Here is a 21,626-nt window from a genome sequence, read left to right on the forward strand (position 1 = left end):
TTTTTAGGAGTGATATGTTACTAGTTGGCCCATTTGAATATCTCCCTGGCTGCTGCAATGCGCCCTGCACCATTACGCAAAGCGAAACTGAACGTGAGCAGACGGAGAGCCTCTCATACAGTCTCATGTGCTCAAACAGTGTGTGAGTATCAGGATTGCTCGACTAGTTTTCCTGTGAATGTTACTGGATAAGCCTGTGGCAAGCTCTCTAGCTCCGGCGTAAAGCACCCTCCCCCCTCGCTCCATATCAATGGAGCGAGGGGGGAGGGCGCTCCTCAAACTGAATGAGCCTCAAAGTGTGAATGTTGCTTTCAGAGCAGGAGAGAACACACAGTCAACTTCATAGTAGAAGTTTGTGATGTGACCTTTGTGTAATAGCAGACTTTGAGATGAAGACAAACAAAACGCATCGATCATTTTGTATATTGTTTAAAATGTGCATTTGTGTTTATTGTTTGAACCTTTTTGTTGTACAGTCTTTCACACAAGAACCCAAATTACCTTTATAAAGTGTCAAAACAGTTATTATAGTTTGCTGTGTGTTTGAATAAATGTGTGGAAATTTTTTCCGCTTTACTTTTTCCTTTATTTCTGATTGTAAACCTTTATTACACTTATAAAACACCACTGTCGCATATATATTCTGAAAGTCCAGGCTGTCCAGAAAACAGAGACATAAAACATGATTGTGGGATGCTGTTAACAGCAATAATAAAACATTTATGCCAGGCAAGTGAACTGTCCAAAAAATGCCCTCAGACCCCAGAGGGTTAAATAAATATCCAAACGGTATTAAAAATCAAGATGCAGGAAGTCTGCAGTTGTCATTTTTAACGAGTGAACACAATAAAATGTGCATTTATACTGCAGCCTTTTTGTCTGTTCCATTACATGAAATAATTTTGTTTGTGTGCAAGGCAAAATATTGTTAGTATCCAATATAAAACTAGGATGTTTAGAAATGCTGTTAGAATTTCCTTGCTCTGCTAAAAAGCACTTGGGGAAATTTTGAAGAAATTGTTAAATTTCATCTGATAAATTTGTTCTAATCTGTAGGTGTGAGTGAGGGCGTGAATATGTTGCATAGACTGGTGGCTTGTGCAGCATTGTAGAGCTGTAGGATGGTGTACTGGGACATATGGAGTTCAGTTTGATGACAGCAGTGCTGGACTTTATGCACATTTTGTGTATTTTTCAACACTTCTTCAGGCATTGATATTAAGCTTTTTAGTGTACTTGTCCATAGGACAAGTAACCCTGGCACTTTACTTGTCCTATAGGAAAAGCTGGTTGTCCAGACAACCTCACATATACTTTGCTCTGACTTGTCACTTAATAAAAACCTGTCATACTTCTTTTGAAATGTCAGAGGATGAATACATGAACATTTCGAACTCACTGAATATTTCTTAGACTTTTACATCAATCATTCAGAAATACAGTGTTGTACTTTATGGTAAATCTGTGTCAGGTAGGCAGTTCTCAAAAACTAAATGTCCATGCTAGAAGAAGACAAGTGAGGGAAGCCACCAAGACACAAATTTGGAAGAATGTTTGGTTTCTGTGGGTGTGACCGGAAAAACTGGGAATATAACATCTTTATTTTTATCTTCATACAGTCCCTACTTTTTTTATTTGTGGTTGTTTCTGTTCCATTTCAAAAATTAAAGAACTGCTATAAGGAAAAGTGTTAACATTTTATTATAGAACAAACACAAAAACCAAACTCTTATAAAGCTGGAAAAAATGTGCAAACGTGCAGGAAAAACTGAACAATGCAGACTGATTTGACTCGTGATTTTTGAAAATAATAAGAGGTAACTTACTTTGAAATAAGTAAAATGCAGACCTGCAGCCTAATAATTAAAAAAATAAAAATCAGCAGCTTGTATTTTTATTCAGACTAGAGTTCATTTCCTATTTTTCTCCTCCTCAGTCACGTTTTGTGCTTGAACATTAAACAACTACATTAAGTCATCTAAAATAAATATCTTTGTAAAATACGAGCCTGTTAAAGTTCTGAGTTCTCAGCTGCTTTATGTGATTTCTGCTTCTGAGTTTCTCCACATCAGGGTTTTTTTTTAATCACACGTGTGTGTGATTTTTATTCTTTTCATTCCTATATTCTCATTTTAAGGAATTTTGACAAATTTATTTCATCTCATAATTTCAGTCTGTCACTGACACGTGCACACGGTGTGAACAGGACGCAACGTCAGAACAGTCCAGAGCGAAAGGCAGAGACACAGTTTAGTTTGTGTTGCGTTTCACTCTACGCTCAACGCGCTCCTCCTCGCAGCCACCCAACTAATTTGAGCACACACACGGCTGCAACGATCGGACCCAGTCTTAATTTTAGACGGCTTTAAGCAAAGCCGCCCGCTATTTTTTTCGGCGTCTTTTTCGAAAATTGACCGTTCAGATGACGGCAGGACGGCTCGGTGCCTAAAACCTTGGTTCCCGCTCCCGTCTGCTCCCTTGAATTTTTAATCCCGTACCGTCCCAATCACGTGATAAATAGCAAAGTTGACTCCCATCCCGTGGAATTCTCGTAAAAATGTCAGCGTCTACTACGAACCCACACTCCATACAGTGGAGCGCACACATTGATATCATGTTTTCTGATTGTCCGCTGCGTGGTTAGGGTTAGTAGCTGGAAAAGCCGAAGACTCTTTCGCGCGAGGTGCAAGACAAGACGTGATGTAAATAAAAAAACAAAAAGGCAGCGGTCAGGTATTTTGGTTCCTAGCGATGAAAATAAAGAATTTTAATGTTTTAAACCAAAAAATGCCACTTGTCCAGTCGGACAACGATTTAGAGCTATTGGTTGTCCGATCACATTTTACACTTGTCCCGGACAATCGGTCAAGTGTTAATGTCGATGCCTGCTTCTTCATGTAAACAACATGATGTGATCCTTTGGGTGCCCGTTTGAAATGAAGCAGTCCAGGAGGAAGTGCATGATTAGTTTGCTTTGGCAGGTTGTCTTTTCCTCCACAAACATACACACACCCTGTCAGTCACAGCTGTGTCAGTGGACCTGTGTTCTGGCATTGTTTCTTTTCACCATATGGGTTCTGTCCCACGTTCTTGTGTGCCGGTAGGAGCACAGGGGCTTGTTGTCTGTCCGGTATCCTATGGAGCATGGCATCGTGAAGGACTGGAATGACATGGAGAGGATCTGGCAGTATGTGTATTCAAAGGAGCAGCTGCAGACATTTTCAGAGGAGGTGAGCTCGTCTAATTCTTTACTGTGTTCATTCCTGCCACAGAATGTCTCCTCATTTAAAGTGCAACTGACATGATTTTTTAATCGCTGATTATTTTGTCATTTGTATGCTTGAATTGTAATCCAAACACATCTTACTTTGGGAAAATATTGCTGCTGAAAATATTGTCATTGAAATGTGCCGATCTCACTGTGGCGTCATAGAGGTACGTCAGCAGGCTCGCTTAGCTCAGAATAATCTCAGCCACCCCCAAGCAGCTCCAAAGAAAATTATTTTGTTCTTGTCTGAAAGCTCGTATTGGACATACAATGAATATAAGGTGGCAGTTACATTTTGCGGTCAGGTTTGAGCCAAACAATGAATCTGAATCGCACCATATTTAAACATTACCATATTGGAAAAAAATCACTCATCTTCAACCGCTTTTCCGGGTTTGGTTCAGGTCGCGGGGCAGCAGCTCTAGCAGGGGACCCCAGACTTTCTTTTCCCATGCCACATTGACCACCTCTGACTCGGGGATCCCGAGGCGTTCCCAGGCCAGTGTGGAGATATAATCTCTCCACCTAGTCCTGGGTCTTCCCTGTGGTCTCCTCCCACATGGACCCACAAATTTAGTTGAGCTCCCCGACTTTGTGAGCCGGTCCGCTCCCTCATTACCTGGAATAACTGTATGAGCAGGTACCCACACTGTAACTTCATTAGTGTGTTCAGTGCCTGGACACACTCCCACACTAAAGCTGATGAGGGGAGTGGCCCTTTAATGGCTCTTCTACACGCCTGACGAGCTGAGTAAATAAAAATTCTTTTATCCCTAAAACTGAATGACAGCAAACACCTCAGCGTGACAGACGGTGATGTATCTGCCCAGTGCAAAGCTCTTTTCCTGTGTCATGGCCCAGTCACACGGCACACGACGATTCCTGAACGAAGGGAAAAAGTAAAAAAACGGCACAATTCATTGCGAAAAGGTGGACGAAAGAGCTTTTATCACCAAGCAGTCTGCGAAGCAAGAGAGCAAAAGGGACGAAAGAGGAACTTAACAAAACCGAAGCTCACGATCTTGACGAAACGCGCCTGGAGCCACAGCTGCAGCAGAGTGTCTGTATCTCTGCGTTCCAGGACTCAGCGCTGGGACGGAGCTCATAGCGTCTGAGTCCTGGAGAAACTGCAAAGAGAAGCTTTGGAGATCTGTGTGCACGTCGGTGGACCACCTGCTCTGATTCCTCATCCAGAACAAAAGAGGGATCATCTCCATCATTATCAGAATCCACACTGTCTGTCAACACGCTGCGCGCTCCGCCTCCTCCAATTAAAAAAAAAAAAATAAATAAATAAATTGTGCTGTGGTCACTGTATTATGTTCTAAGACATATATACGTATATATTGATTTATAACAGAAAACTGTCAAAAGGTAGAATAAATATAAGTGTAAAGATGATTGAATATATCAGAGCAGTAAATTAATCAGTGCGTGTGAACGCGCGCATTGACTCACGTGCGGTTGTTCCACCAGCTGATCACTGATCCACAACGTGAATTCTTCCTTCCAGAACAGCTCTTTATATATAATGATTTTGATTCATCTAACCATTGCCACATGTACAGGACTGGATTGTCATTTCTACCAGTGGCGGCCGGCCCATAGTGGTCGCTCGGGCGCTGCCCTCCTAGATGTGGAGGGGAAAAGTCATAATATATATATATTTAAAAAGTATTATTAATGTCAGTTTTACTTAATAGTATGTGCCTACATGTAATATGAATGATTAAAACAACACTTCCTCCAACTGACTCTCATTCAACAGTGCATTTCCACCGACAGAAGCAGAGAACGTATCATTCCTCGTCTTGGGCGGTCATTCAAAGCGCCCTTGAAGTGCAGCGAAATAACCAATTGTATGTAGTTGCTAGGGAAAATTAATAAATATTTGGCAAATCAACATTGCCAAAATTAATGGCTTTGGGGTGCTGGAATTTTAGCCCTTGCTACAAAAATGCGGGAACGTTAGATTACAGTCAGTGATACACGTGACGCTGCTGCAGCTGCTGTCAGTCAGTCAGTCAGGCAGGAAGAGATGATGGTGACAACGACGTTTGAGTTATATTTATTTATTTTTATTTTGTCTCTGTGTGTTTTGCCGGAGTAAGTTGAAGAACTCTTCGGAGGTTTAAAACGGGACAAAACTAATCAAATCAATGACACCAAAGTTTCGCGGGGATTCTTTTGGAGGCGCATGGAGGTGCGCACATCAGATCTTTCTCGTGGTTTAATGACAACTGCAGGAGAGACGTTTGTCTGACTCGTTATAAACCGTGTCAGGCTTCATTCACACTGTCAGCGCGCACACATCACGGAGGCTGCTGATCTGCGCTCTTTACTGCGGGGTGGAAAGGAGCGCATCCACCTCTGCCAGCTGCGGACTGACTCCTCTGGATCCACTTCAGCTCAGCTGACGAGCTGCTCAGATTTATTCCCCAATGTTGCTCCTGGTGTGGAAACGAGGATGAAAATTTAAGATAAAACGAATGAGTGATGTTTTTTTGTTTGTTTTAGGGGGTCAAAGCTGTGATCTTTTTTGGGACAGCAGACCAGTTATAATGGTAATAGGGGAGGCTGGGGCTGTCTCTCAATAAAGACAGCTAAATCATCTGCATACCCTTTGGGTGTACAGTCTGACATATTTAACTCAGTGAGAAGGCTGAACACAACAAGTAACCAGCAAAGAGGAGAGAGAACCCTCCTTGACAATGCCTGTGCTTCACTGCCATCATCACTGTACTGTCACCGAATGAAGTGGTTGTCCTACATTGAAGCATGGCAACAATCCATCTGATGATGGTGCTGTTCACGTTTGGACTGCAGAGCCACTTTGATAGAATCAACCGAGACATTATCAAATGCTCCCTGAATATCGAAAAACAACCTAATCCGTACTGTCGAAAAGATGGAGTTCTCTCATAAGAAGATCATGCAGGGCCTTCTCTGTGGAGAGCCCTGCTTCATTTGCATGTTGCCTAGAGTTGGGTATTAAGAACCGGTTCTTTTCAGGTATCGTTAAGAAATGATTCGATCCACCGACATCAATAGCCTTTTTGCTTAACAATTCCCTTATCGGTCCTTCAGAGTGGCCGTTGTTTTGGGGGGTGTTTGTTGGGAAAATGGTCATGTGTCTATGTTGATTACAGGACCCCTGCAGGGTCCTGTAATCAACCGTTTCTGCAGCACAGCTCTTTCTTTGAAGCTTGAAGCAATGAAGCATTGATCCGACCTGCTGCTTCGTTGGTTTATCTTCATTTTTCCCCGCTAAAACCCTAAAGAAGATATGTCTGTGAGTAATATTTACCTTTTTTATGTTAAACCAACCTGTTATGGTCTTCTGAAACAGTTGATAGATGTATTTTATAACTTAAAAACAGGACCGATGCTAATGCGTTACCATGTCTATGGCATTTTCAATGTTAAAGTTAGCATTAAGCCATTTGCATCTCAGCATGTTTGTGTCCATTTGTTTTCTGTATAATGATTAATGGCTCAGTTTGTCGTAAAAGAGTCAGATGTATTACAAATTGTAATATTTTTTTATTTATTTTTGTTTATATATAATAATAATAATAATAGCAACAACAACAATAATAGTAATAATAACTAATAATGCTACAATACAATTTTAGAGAAAGAGACAAAAAGAACCTGATTAAATAAATCTAATAAAATATCAAACTAACAATGACCATGAATACATATACAAAATAAATAACTTTCTTGTGAACACCTAGTGACTCTTACACCTCCGCCCTGTTTTATTTAAGTTTAATGACAATTTGCTTCGGTTAAACCATATTTTCAATGTTAATTTCTTAAGTGATTTCCTCCAGAACTATCTGCAAAGCTAGAAAACTGCTGCATCCTAGTGAGAGCAGAATACTACTGAAATGAATTTGAATAAGGAAAGTTGTGTTTTTTCTCACCTACGTGGATGCAGCACTCACTGCAGTTTATTGTCTGGAATAGTCCCAGATTGTATTTCAGAGCTTCGAGAATTCAAACATTTTTGTGTGGGTGGTGTTGGGGGTAATTTTGGGTTTCATTTTTTTCTGTTTTTCACCACTTTCATACCTGAATATGTCAATTGTGAGTCACTTTTGTGCAGATTAAAGTCACTAACTGGGACTCCTGTCTTGTTGTGAGAAAGAAACGACAATCATCCTCCGTTCTGTTCACACAGCTCCAAACGCTGCGCGGCTCTCTGCCGAGTCAAGTTAGAATGATAGAATCCAGTCGGAATGAATAACTTCAAAGCGAAACGCTGTTGTAATACAAACAAATTGCAGTCGATCAAAACACTTTTTTCCTCCCAAAATGAGACGTCCTGCGCTGGCGTGCAGCAGCCGGCTGAGCTCGACTCAGAGGTATGGAGAGACATTCATGCCAAAATGTCTGAAAGGAAATGCTTTTGACAAAAACTACAGATTTTGTTTATTTTTATTTATGTACAGAGATCAAGCATCCAGTGACCAATTTCATATTTATTTACTTTAAGCCTCAGTAAAATGTTGTTGACATAGCTGACCTGTTGTTGACCTATAAAGCCTACTTTTAGTACACAGAAAACTCACAAGAGGTATCGATAAGGAATCGTATCGATAAGCAGAATCGATAATGGCATCGATATCGATAAAATCTTATCAATACCCATCCCTAGTGTTGCCTGACATTGAGTGGTGACCTTTTAAGGATGCCATCTCTGACATACAACCCCTGGCAAAAATTATGGAATCACCGGCCTTGGAGGATGTTCATTCAGTTGTTTAATTTTGTAGAAAAAAAAGCAGATCACAGACATGACACAAAACTAAAGTCATTTCAAATTGCAACTTTCTGACTCTAAGAAACACTATAAGAAAGCAAGAAAAAAGATTGTGGCAGTCAGTAACGGTTACTTTTTTAGACCAAGCAGAGGGAAAAAAATATGGACTCACTCAATTCTGAGGAAAAAATTATGGAATCATGAAAAACAAAAGAACACTCCAACACATCACTAGTATTTTGTTGCACCAGCTCTGGCTTTTATAACAGCTTGCAGTCTCTGAGGCATGGACTTAATGAGTGACAAACAGTACTCTTCATCAATCTGGCTCCAACTTTCTCTGATTGCTGTTGCCAGATCAGCTTTGCAGGTTGGAGCCTTGTCATGGACCATTTTCTTCAACTTCCACCAAAGATTTTCAATTGGATTAAGATCCGGACTATTTGCAGGCCATGACATTGACCCTATGTGTCTTTTTGCAAGGAATGTTTTCACAGTTTTTGCTCTATGGCAAGATGCATTATCATCTTGAAAAATGATTTCATCATCCCCAAACATCCTTTCAATTGATGGGATAAGAAAAGTGTCCAATATCAACGTAAACTTGTGCATTTATTGATGATGTAATGACAGCCATCTCCCCAGTGCCTTTACCTGACATGCAGCCCCATATCATCAATGACTGTGGAAATTTACGTTTTCTTCAGGCAGTCATCATTATAAATCTCATTGGAACAGCACCAAACAAAAGTTTCAGCATCATCACCTTGCAGATTCGAGATTCATCACTGAATATGACTTTCATTCAGTCATCCACAGTCCACGATTGCTTTTCCTTAGCCCATTGTAACCTTGTTTTTTTCTGTTTAGGTGTTAATGATGGCTTTCGTTTAGCTTTTCTGTATGTAAATCCCATTTCCTTTAGGCGGTTTCTTACAGTTCGGTCACAGACGTTGACTCCAGTTTCCTCCCATTCGTTCCTCATTTGTTTTGTTGTGCATTTTCGATTTTTGAGACATATTGCTTTAAGTTTTCTGTCTTGACGCTTTGATGTCTTCCTTGGTCTACCAGTATGTTTGCCTTTAACAACCTTCCCATGTTGTTTGTATTTGGTCCAGAGTTTAGACACAGCTGACTCTGAACAACCAACATCTTTTGCAACACTGCGTGATGATTTTCCGTCTTTTAAGAGTTTGATAATCCTCTCCTTTGTTTCAGTTTTTCAGTTGACATCTCTCCTGTTGGAGCCATGATTCATGTCAGTCCACTTGGTGCAACAGCTCTCCAAGGTGTGATCACTCCTTTTTAGATGCAGACTAACGAGCAGATCTGATTTGATGCAGGTGTTAGTTTTGGGGATGAAAATTTACAGGGTGATTCCATAATTTTTTCCTCAGAATTGAGTGAGTCCATATTTTTTTCCCTCTGCTTGGTCTAAAAAAGTAACCGTTACTGACTGCCACAATTTTTTTTTCCTGATTTCTTATAGTGTTTCTTAAAGCCAGAAAGTTGCCATTTGAAATTACTTTAGTTTTGTGTCATGTCTATGATGTGCTTTTTTTTCTACGAAATTAAACAACTGAATGAACATCCTCCGAGGCCGGTGATTCCATAATTTTTGCCAGGGGTTGTATATACAACCCCAGTTCCAATGAATTTGGGATGTTGTGTGTAATGTAAATAAAAACAGAATACAATGATTTGAAAATCCTCTTCAACCTATATTCAATTGAATACACCACAAAGACAAGATATTTATGTTCAAACTGATAAACTTTTTGTGCAAATATTTGCTTATTTTGAAATGGATGTCTGCAACACATTTCAGAAAAGCTGGGACGGGGGCAACGAAGACTGGGAAAGTTGATGAATGCTCAAAGAACACGTGTTTGGAACATTCCACAGGTGAACAGGTTAATTGGAAATAGGTGAGTGTCATGATTGGGTATAAAAGGAGCATCCCGAAAAGGCTCAGCATTTACAAGCAAAGATGGGGCGAGGATCAACAATTTGTGAATAACTACGTGAAAAAAATAAACAGTTTAAGAACAATGCCATCAACACTGAATGGCCATGACCTTCCATCCCTTGGGCGGCACTACATTAAAAGCTGACAACATTGTGTAAAGGATCTTACCGCGTGGGCTCAGGGACACTTCAGAAAACCATTGTCAGTTAACACAGTTTGTCGCTACATCTACTAGTGCAAGTTAAAACTCTACCATAGCAAAGCGAAAGCCAAACATCAACAACATCCAGAAACACTGCTGCCTTCTCTGGGCCCGAGCTCATTTGAAATGGACAGACACACAGTGGGAAAAGTGTGCTGTGGTCTGATGAGTCCACATTTCAAATTGCTTTTGGAAATCATGGACGTCGTGTCCTCCGGACAAGAGAGGAAAAAGACCATCCAGATTGTTACAAGTGCAAAGTTAAAAGCCAGCATCTGTGATGGTATGGGGGTGTGTTAGTGCCCATGGCGTGGACAACTTACACATCTGTGATGGCACCATTAATGCTGAAAGGTACATCCAGGTTTTGGAGCAACACATGCTGCCATCCAAGCAACGTCTTTTTCAGGGACGTCCCTGCTTAATTCAGCAAGACAATGCCAAGCCACATTCTGCACGTGTTACAACAGCGTGGCTTCGTAGTAAAAGAGTGCGGGTACTAGACTGGCCTGCCTGCAGTCCAAACCTGTCGCCCATTGAAAATGTGTGGCGCATTATGAAGCACAAAATACAACAACGGAGACCCCGGACTGTTGAACAACTGAAGTTGTACATCAAGCAAGAATGGTAAAGAATTCCACCTACAAAGCTTCAACAATTAGTGTCCTCAGTTCCCAAAAGCTTATTGAGTGTTGTTAGAAGGAAAGGTGATGTAACACAGTGGTAAACATACCACTGTCCCAACTTTTTTGAAATGTGTTGCAGGCATCCATTTCAAAATGAGCAAATATTTGCATAAAACCAATAAAGTTTATCAGTTTGAACATTAAATATCTTGTCTTTGTGGTGTATTCAATTGAATATAGGTTGAAGAGTATTTGCAAATCACTGTATTCTGTTTTTATTTACATTTATGTCCCAACTTCATTGGAATTGGGGTTGTATCAGTTAGTATATAATCCATTTTATAGTTTCTCCATGTTCGAAGTTATGCTCACATTCTGCCTGTTGTCTGTCTCCATTTGAACACTCAGCCACAAAGCGCCTCGGGGGGCATATTTGCACGCTGAACAAAATCTTTTCTTATCAACCTCAGCGGTCCTGCATCCGTGGACTGAGGAAAGTGAAGTGAAGTTGTATGTACATCGCATTTTAAGTGGGAAGTTAGTATGCAGAATTCTCACAAAGTTTATTTCTAAAAGGCTGTCCATTTGCAGCATTGTGAGTGTATTGTTTAGGACTTAGTACATTATATTTGATATGTAAAGCATATCAAACCATGTCAGTTACACTTTAAAGATCTGTTATGATTTACTCACCGGTACGGTTATTCTGCTTGCATCTAACTATTTGTCATTTTCAGCATCCAGTATTGCTGACCGAAGCTCCACTTAATCCCAGCAAGAACCGGGAAAAGGCTGCAGAGGTTTTCTTCGAGACCTTCAATGTTCCTGCACTCTTCATCTCTATGCAAGCTGTTCTTAGCTTGTAAGGACCCGCTGTCTGTGCTTTTTTCACATTTTATGTTTCTTTGCCACTTCATCAGCAACACTCTGCCACATAGCTTTAGAAAGTAATAGTGCAATATAAATTTCTGTAGCACTTTGAAAAAACAAATCACTGGTTAGTGAGTTATATAGAACACCAATATAGAACATCACAGAAAAGTACAACCTCAAATCATGAAGAGCTAGGACAATATGGAAAATCCAAATCTTAAAAGGGGGAAAAGCAGTGATTCTTACATTTACTTTGATTTTTATTTCATTGCAGACAATATGAACTCAAGATATTTCATGTTTTGTGTGGTCAACTTTTCCATTTGTTAGAGCCCAGCTGATGCAGATTTTTGTGGAATGGGAGATACAGATATTAAGGAGTATAAAATTACAGTATCAAACCTTTATGACAAAGGAATGTAACTGAACCTTGATGTTTTACAGCAGGGTTGTCCAAGCATTTTTGAACCAAAATCTCCTTTTAAAGTTGATAGTGTATCTCATTCTCAATAGCACAGTTAGCCAGGCTGAAGAGTGATGCCACTTTGGACATTATACAGTCCACATCAATATTTTCCCCAAATAGAAAACAGGCTTAATGGATGCAAAGTCAGTAAAGCACCTGTCAAATTCTGACAAGATGCTCTGCACGTGATCATCACAATGTACACTCTCAAGCTCCGCACAGTCTTTGCCCTAGTGCTTACGTTCTGTGTGCAACCTGCTTGATAGCAGGTGTAACTTGCTTTTAAACATGTTCACGGAGCTGATCATGTTAATGTGTTTGTCCTTTTCCTGCAGCTCTAGATTCAAGTTACTGAGCTTGTCAGTCAGGTCGGTAAGGCTGGGCTTATACTGTGCAAGTTTTGGCCCTTTTTCAGCCGATTTTTCAATCGTGCGAAAAATTTTTGGATTGCGCCGAGTTTCAGCTTTGCACCGAGTGCAGGCTTCATGGAGTAATGAGCTGCGTTTAACATCTCATGACCACCTCCCGATCGGGAATCGTATGGTTGGATGAAAATCAACCCTGTTTGATATTTTGGTCGGCCGTTATGACTTGTGAGGGTTCCCCTCTGTTGAAGTAGCGCTACAAGCGTCTACGTGCTGACTACCTCGCGCACTGTGCATGAGCAAACACCGGAGAGAGCAAACAGTGATCTCATGTAAAGTCTTGTGTTTTTTTTTTGTTTTTTTTTTGCGTTCCCTCGCAATAACCTAATATCATATTAAAGTTCATGACTATCAGCGCGCACAGTGAGGGGAATCGGGTGGGGGGGAGACTCAACGTATATGCGCGCACGCACACACACAGCAGACAACAGGATTTACGACAGATGAGGGAGTAATTTGCTGCACCTTGCACAGCTGTAAGACTCCGTATGAAATATAGTTTATTTATACAACAGTGTAAGTCGCCTGTTATGAATGCTTATGTTTTCCTTTTTTTACCGTCCTCTCGTGAATCATGTTGCTGTCTGCTGTGTGTGCGCACGCGCATATGCGTTCAGTCTCCCCCCCACCTGATTTCACTCACTGTGCATGCTTGATAGGCATGAAATAAATTTTTTTTAAACGAAAAAAAAAGCTTCTGTTACGTTTTGCTTCTGGAAACACGAGCCTGACGTGTGGTTTTTGAACGTTCAACATGAGCAGTCAGATCGCATCAGAGCATCAGGCCATACAGTGTGAGCACATGAATCGTGCACTCTGAACTTTTAAACCCTGCGGTTTTGTCGCACAGTTTGAGCTGGAGCCGAGTTTGTGATTGAAAATATCGTACAGTGTATGCCCAGCCTAAGAAAGTGGCTCTTGGATTTAGCCTAACTGTCTTCTAGCTGTGCATCATCAGCATGGTTTGAATGTTTCAGAAATTCTTTAATTCTGGACAACAATTCAGATAACCCTTGCAGAAATTTACCTCTGCTGAGCCAACTAACGTCTGTGTGCAACAAGTGTGTGTTCTGCCCCTATCTCCTCCAGCTGCACACAGAATGATTGCCTCTGCAGACTCCTGGCCTGAACAGAACATGTAATCCTGTTAGCCACATCCATCACATCATCCATATTTACGGACAGTTGTCCTGCTCGGAGACTTTTCAGTTCCTTTACTTTTCAGGCGCGCAGAGGTGATTAAGCCTGGAAGTATGCGTCATAGCTTTTCTGGATTGTCTTGAAATGCCGCTCCACATTCCCTTTCTTCAGTAACGTCACATTTGCATTGCAGATAAGACGGATGGACTTGGTATTCGAATAAACAAAAAATATCATCCTCCTCCCACTCTGAATGAAAGGTTTTAGCCATTTTAGGTTCTGCTACTCACTCTACTGTAGCTTCTCACGCCCTTTCCACCCTGCGCATCTGCTGATAGAAAAAAACACGTGACTTTTTTTTGGACATGCGTTCGACTGGAACTCTGCCCACGATCAACTGGTTGACCATGCTGGTTTTACAGTTTCAACATGAACTCCTATAAATAATTCTAAGGCCCCTTTACACAGGGTGGCAGCAGTTGTGAATCTGTCATGTGGCTTAAAAGGTGCCTGATCTGCAGAGGTGAAGCGACAACACCTTTCTGTGTAACTACTTCAGCGGCCCTTGTGCGTGTTGTTGTTTCACATGGAGTTTGTGCACTACAGGTGTCATATTTCCTTGGAGAGCTGCCCCTTTTTTGACATATATCCTGCATTTTGGCTGGAAAACAGAGCCATAAAAAAAAAAAAAAAAAATATATAGCCCTTTGTCACCGGTTCTGTTCATTATTTTTATGGACAGAATTTCTAGGCGCAGCCAGGGTGTACAGGGGGTCTGGTTTGAGAACCACAGAATCTCGTCTCTGCTGTTTGCGGACGATGTGGTTCTGTTGGCTTCGTCAAATCAGGACCTTCAGCGTGCACTGGGGCGGTTTGCAGTCGAGTGTGAAGCGTCCGGGATGAAAATCAGCACCTCCAAATCCGAGGCCATGGTTCTCAACCGAAAAAAGGTGCTTTGCCCTCTTCAGGTCGTTGGAGTGTCCTTGCCTCAAGTGGAGGAGTTTAAGTATCTCGGGGTCTTGTTCATGAGTGAGGGATGGATGGAGCGTGAGATCGATAGACGGATTGGTGCAGCGTCTGCAGTAATGTGGTCGCTGTATCGGACCGTCGTGGTGAAGAGAGAGCTGAGTAGGGGGGCAAAGCTCTCGATTTACCGATCGATCTACGTTCCGATCCTCACCTATGGTCATAAGATTTGGCTCATGACCGAAAGAACGAGATCGCGGGTACAAGCGGCCGAGATGAGTTTCCTCCGCAGGGTGGCTGGGCGCTCCCTTAGAGATAGGGTGAGGAGCTCGGTCACTCGGGAGGAGCTCGGAGTCAAGCCGCTGCTCCTCCACGTCGAAAGGAGTCAGTTGAGGTGGCTCGGGCATCTTTTCCGGATGCCCCCTGGACGCCTCGCTGGAGAGGTGTTCCGGGCACGTCCCACTGGGAGGAGGCCCCGGGGAAGACCCAGGACACGCTGGAGGGACTACATCTCTCGGCTGGCTTGGGAACGCCTTAGGGTTCCCCCGGAGGAGCTGGAGGAGGTGTGTGTGGATCGGGAGGTCTGGGCGGCTTTGCTTGAACTGCTGCCCCCGCGACCCGACTCCGGATAAAGCGGAAGAAAATGGATTATATATATATATAAATATAAATTTTAAACCATTGTCGGGAACTCTTATCCTGTTCTCACTTTGTCCACCTCCAACCAGACTGGGCTATACAATTCATGGGAAAATTTAATTAATAATATCCACCGTGAACTTAATGTACCTACTTAAAGTGAGGCAAATAAGTACTTGATCCACTGTTGATTTTGCAAGTTTTCCCACGTACAAAGAATGTAGAGGTCTGTAATTTTTATTGTAGGTTTACTTCAACTGCGAGAGACAAAATCTAAAAAAAAATTCAGAAAATTACATTGTATGATTTTTAAATAATTAATTTGCATTTTATTGCATGAAATAAGTATTTGATCACCGACCAACATATCTCTCACAGACCTGTTAGTTTTTAAGAATTCCTCCTATTCTGCACTCTTTACCTGTATTAATTGCACCTGTTTGAACTTGTTACCTGTAGTAAAGACACCTGTTGGCATAATTATTAGAAAATGGAAGAAATATAAGATGAGTGTCAGTCTTTCTCAGTCTGGAGCTCCATGCAAGATCTGACCTCGTGGGGTAATGCAATTATGAGGATTTTAAGGATGTACTTGTCTTCTTTAAGAACTGTCTCTGTGGGTATCAGACCCAGTAAGAAGATCTTTGGGACCTTGTCATGCCCGGCCGGGGTCTAGGCCTTGATCCTTATTTTGCCTCTCCCTTTGGCTCACCTCCTGCCCCAGCTTTGACATATTAGTTATTTTTTTGTCATCATGTGGTTATCTTCTGTTCCAGTTTTGCTCTGTTACTTTGTTTTGTTACTTTTCATTCTTGAGCCATAATCCAGTGCCATTCTTGTTTTGTTCCGCTGGTTTGTGTTTGCATTATTGATAATTGTTTTTCACTTGTTTTGCCTTCTGTAGTTTTTTTTCTTATAGCTTGTTTACCACCTTGTTTTCCAAGTTTAATTTTGCTTAAGTATTTATATTCCATTTTCAGTCCTCATGTTCATACCCTGTTCTGTTCGGTTATGTTATTCCGCCTTCAGTTTTTATTTTACATTTGTCCATAGTTCTCAGTTTCCCTCACGCGCACTTAATTAGGTTCACTCCACGACCTGCACCTGCCATTATGTTTTTCCCTCACTTTGGTTCAGTCTTTTTTGTTTCCATTCACTTATGCTCTTGCACCAGCTCACGTGTCTTTGTCTATTACATCACACCACTTTGTGCACTCCCTTCCTCACTGTCTTGCCCCATCTGTACTTTGTTCAGTAGCCACACCCCCTTTCTAGATCCTTCTCCTCCCGTGCACCTTGTTAACACTTGCTTATTTAATCTCCTCCCAGCCACCACTCCTTTGCCAGTTTGTTGTTGCTTCTTGCACACATCCCAGCCTTTTGTTCTCAGTCCTGTTTTTTGCCAAGCCATGTATCGATTATTGCTCTGTTCTCCTTGACCACGCTTTTTGCCTCGTCCTTGATTACTGTGTTTGCTCGTGCCTTGACCCCTGCTTGATCATGTCTGCGTTTATGTCTGACCCCAATTGTACCTCTGCTCCACTGCTTGACCACCTGTGCACTGAACCTAAGCCTGAAATAAAGACCATGCTTTTTCCCACTCCAACACCAAGTCTGGGAGTCTGCATTGCGGGTCCAGCCACTAAGGTTGTCAGGCAGTCGCCTGTCCTGACAGAACAAACTGGCCATAACATTGTCCCCGCAGGCTCCACTCCGTCCACAGATGCTTTTGCCTCGAATCCTGACATTGAGGAGACGTAAAGGATTTTTTCAGACCTCATTCTTTTTCATCTGTCTTCTTGACTACAACCCCTGGCAAAAATTATGGAATCACCGGCCTCGGAGGATGTTCATTCAGTTGTTTAATTTTGTAGAAAAAAGCAGATCACAGACATGACACAAAACTAAAGTCATTTCAAATGGCAACTTTCTGGCTTTAAGAAACACTATAAGAAATCAAGAAAAAAAGATTGTGGCAGTCAGTAACGGTTACTTTTTTAGACCAAGCAGAGGGGAAAAAAATATGGACTCACTCAATACTGAGGAATAAATTATGGAATCACCCTGTAAATTTTCATCCCCAAAACTAACACCTGCATCAGATCAGATCTGCTTGTTAGTCTGCATCTAAAAAGGAGTGATCACACCTTGGAGAGCTGTTGCACCAAGTGGACTAACATGAATCATGGCTCCAACATGAGAGATGTCAATTGAAACAAAGGAGAGGATTATCAAACTCTTAAAAGAGGGTAAATCATCACGCAATATTGCCAAAGATGTTGGTTGTTCACAGTCAGCTGTGTCTAAACTCTGGACCAAATACAAACAACATGGGAAGGTTGTTAAAGGCAAACATACTGGTAGACCAAGGAAGACATCAAAGCATCAAGACAGAAAACTTAAAGCAATATGTCTCAAAAATCGAAAATGCACAACAAATGAGGAACGAATGGGGGAAACTGGAGTCAGCGTCTGTGACCGAACTGTAAGAAACCGCCTAAAGGAAATGGGATTTACATACAGAAAAGCTAAACGAAAGCCATTATTAACACCTAAACAGAAAAAAACAAGGTTACAATGGGCTAAGGAAAAGCAATCGTGGACTGTGGATGACTGGATGAAAGTCATATTCAGTGATGAATCTCGAATCTGCATTGGGAAAGGTGACGATGCTGGAACTTTTGTTTGGTGCCGTTCCAATGAGATTTATAAAGATGACTGCCTGAAGAGAACATGTAAATTTCCACAGTCATTGATGATATGGGGCTGCATGTCAGGCAAAGGCATTGGGGAAATGGCTGTCATTACATCATCAATAAATGCACAAGTTTATGTTGATATTTTGGACACTTTTCTTATCCCATCAATTGAAAGGATGTTTGGGGATGATGAAATCATTTTTCAAGATGATAATGCATCTTGCCATAGAGCAAAAACTGTGAAAACATTCCTTGCAAAAAGACACATAGGGTCAATGTCATGGCCTGCAAATAGTCCGGATCGTAATCCAATTGAAAATCTTTGGAAGTTGAAGAAAATGATCCTTGACAAGGCTCCAACCTGCAAAGCTGATCTGGCAACAGCAATCAGAGAAAGTTGGAGCCAGATTGATGAAGAGTACTGTTTGTCACTCATTAAGTCCATGCCTCAGAGACTGCAATCTGTTATAAAAGCCAGAGGTGGTGCAACAAAATACTAGTGATGTGTTGGAGCGTTCTTTTGTTTTTCATGATTCCATCATTTTTTCCTCAGAATTGATTCCATATTTTTTTCCCTCTGCTTGGTCTAAAAAGTAACCGTTACTGACTGCCACAATTTTTTTTTCCTGATTACTTATAGTGTTTCTTAAAGCCAGAAAGTTGCCATTTGAAATGACTTTAGTTTTGTGTCATGTCTGTGATCTGCTTTTTTCTACAAAATTAAACAACTGAATAAACATCCTCCGAGGCCGGTGATTCCATCATTTTTGCCAGGGGTTGTATTATGCGTGCAGAGAAAAGTTTGATTATTTGGAGCAAGCTTGGGAGTTGGTGAATTTTTCCCTGAGCTACTGAGCCTAGATGATGTTTTTTGCAAACCAAAACTTCCAGATTGGATGAGGCACCCTGAGGCCTACCTGCCTTCTGAATATGATGAGGCTGACTGGGTTGATGTGGAAGAGGATGATAATTCTGAGTCAGAGCAGACAGTACTCCAGGACACGGCTACTTTATTATTCAGTATCAGGACTGCCGCAGTCAGTGGAGCAAACAGCGGATTCTCTCAGCTCTTGCCCAGATCATTTATTCCGAGCCTGGGTTGTTAACCTCTTTGCCAGAACTGAAAAACATTAAAACGCAGTTCCAGCAGCGTTGGGTGCCTCCATGTATAGAAGACCCGATGGACTTTTTTCGTTGAATCTGAAATTACCACCGCCTACTGTGATAAACCACGGATAATCACACTTTAGACTCAGACGCTGCCATTGCCCCTCATCAACCAGCGAAGGAACCATGTGGTGTCCCCAGTCAGGCCTTCAGATCCAGTGGAGCAGCATGTCCCGGTCACAAGCACCACCGCTTGTCAGCTCCATGACGTCCCAGTTTCTGTGCCTCGGAAAAGACGGGCGCCCCAGCCGACATCGCTGTCTCCTGCTTCAGAGATTGCGCCATTGGCGAACGCCGACAGACCGGCTTTGTCCGACTTCCCGCTGGCAGCTACACACACCAGCCCTTTGGGACAGGCCGAGATCCCTAAGTTGCCAGTTGGGCCGTCGGGAACGTGCAAGTCACTACCTGTGGTTCTGACCGAAAGAACCATGATCTCAACCTCTCTGGGAACCTCCACTTCTTCTGCTGCTCCTGCCAGCTCGACTTTAGCACGTCCGGCTGCAGCCTCTCCCGTGGAATCATCTGTATCTTCGTACACGATACCGCCGGCCAGCCCTGCCTCCTCAAACATGTTGGTGGTTACTTCGTCTGCTCTGTATGGACGAGCAGCGTTGTCCTCACTAATCGGTTCTGCCTCAGGGGGTATTGCTCCAGCTACTTCAGCAGTGCCCGGACCTGCTTTTTCGACGGCTCCAGTTGATTTCGTCACTGCGCACACTTTGATCGCCTCATCAGTACCTTTGTCATCAGCAAGCGACATGGCTTCATTGGGCGCCATTGCAACGTCATTGGTGATGTCACCCAGTTCAGCAGCTGCCGTGATGCCAGCCGAGATGTCTCCTGCTATCGTGCTAGCCTCTGCACGTTCCGCCGTTTTTCAACTGTTGGAAGAGTCGGAACGAATCCTGCTTCATGACCAGTAACGGGATCTGAGAGTGCTGTTCACACACACACACACACACACACACACACACACACACACGCAGCTGCACAGTGCTGCCATCCCAGAGCCTCTACGCCCTGCTCCATCGTCTGTGTTCTCCTGGAAGATGACTTCTAAGGACAAGCATTAAAGGGATGGTCAGTGATTTTCCTTTTTGTGTCTGGTTTATGCTGTTCTGTTTCACTGTCAGTGAGTCTGTTAGAAATCTGCTTACAATGCCACGTATCAATCTGAAATAGTTTTCTTATGAATCTGCCATAAGTCTGTCACATGCACCATTCCTGAATCTGAGAGGGTGTTTTTGTAAATTTATGGAGAAACTGCCTATGTTGCCACGTCTCATTTTGAAATGTGTTACATGCCAGCTTCTGTTGCTGTTGTTGACTACCATATTTGTCATGCTGAGCTGCAGGCAAGTTGTTTTCTTCACTTCCTTCCCCGAAAGAGTTTATCAGTTTGGGAGATGCAACTCCACTCAAGCTTGTGCCAAGTCCAATCAGTGGGTTTCGGATCATTTTCCCAGTTCGGCTCATGTTGTGAACTTATCGGGAAGGGGTAGCTATCATTTGTACCTTTGGAAGGAAATGATTCTTAATATTAGCTCATACTCAGAAGTTCTGTCATGTTTTGGGTTATGTTCTGCATCCCACAATTGGGCAAGGGACAGTTTATGTGTCTGGATTTCACACCTGTATGATTCATTTAAGATCTCTGTGTCAGCCCTCTTTGATCCGGTGTATGATTTAGTGAAGCCTCATTTGCGTCAGTTAGGTCTCTGGCTTTTGCTTCTTTTAAGACAGATGGTTAATTGGATGTGGGATTTTGCGACATATGATAACGTCTCGACTCATGTGGTTTGTGGGATGTTTCGGGTAGTGAGATCTTTATGTTTTTGGTTTGAGCACTTCAGTGCCTCACATCAGCTATCCTTTGGTGTTCTCCGTAGCATTTTATTTGAAAGGTGTATGCGACTGACCGGTTCTCTGACTCCTTGGAGGGGTTGTTATCTGGGATGGGGGTTTAGGTATGCAGGGAACGTGTTGGTTTCATTGGGCTGTTGGGATGTTTTGGGCTTGGTTATTTCTTAGGTTCTTTTATCTTTCCCATTTGAGTCTGTCCCTATACATCATCCTGAGTCCAATGTCCCCAGGAGTCGGCCTCCTGATGGTGTTGCACATTTTGAAGGGCCTCCTGGCCGCCCCCCGGACCTGGTCTCACGCCGGCCTCCCGCTGTTCGGCACCAGGTCGTGCCTGGGGTCCAGTCGCCTGTTGCCTTTTACTGCCCGTTGGTTCCCTGGCCCATTTACAGCCTTGTTGTCAGTCGTCCTTGGGATTTCCAGCCTGTCAGTTCCTTTGTGTGCCCTCTGCCTCTGTTTTCCCCCCATCCTGGATTCCCCCACCTCCGCCTGGTGTCGGGGCGTTATTGGTGCGGTCGCCCGGTAGCTCCTGCATGGGGTGGGGGTACTGTC

General features: G+C 42.5%; 1 protein-coding gene across 1 annotated transcript in view; it reads left to right on the forward strand.

Annotated features, from left to right (window-relative positions):
- Positions 1 to 21,626, forward strand: part of actr1 (actin related protein 1, centractin) — a 113,971-nt gene that overhangs the window by 46,536 nt on the left and 45,809 nt on the right. Inside the window, exons 4-5 of the mRNA XM_034191853.1 lie at positions 3,105 to 3,230; positions 11,574 to 11,698. Coding sequence (XP_034047744.1) covers positions 3,105 to 3,230; positions 11,574 to 11,698 — 251 coding nt within the window. The remainder of the gene's footprint in view (positions 1 to 3,104; positions 3,231 to 11,573; positions 11,699 to 21,626) is intronic.

This window comes from Thalassophryne amazonica, chromosome 17 (assembly GCF_902500255.1).
Source record: "Thalassophryne amazonica chromosome 17, fThaAma1.1, whole genome shotgun sequence".
NCBI classification, from domain to species: Eukaryota; Metazoa; Chordata; class Actinopteri; order Batrachoidiformes; family Batrachoididae; genus Thalassophryne; species Thalassophryne amazonica.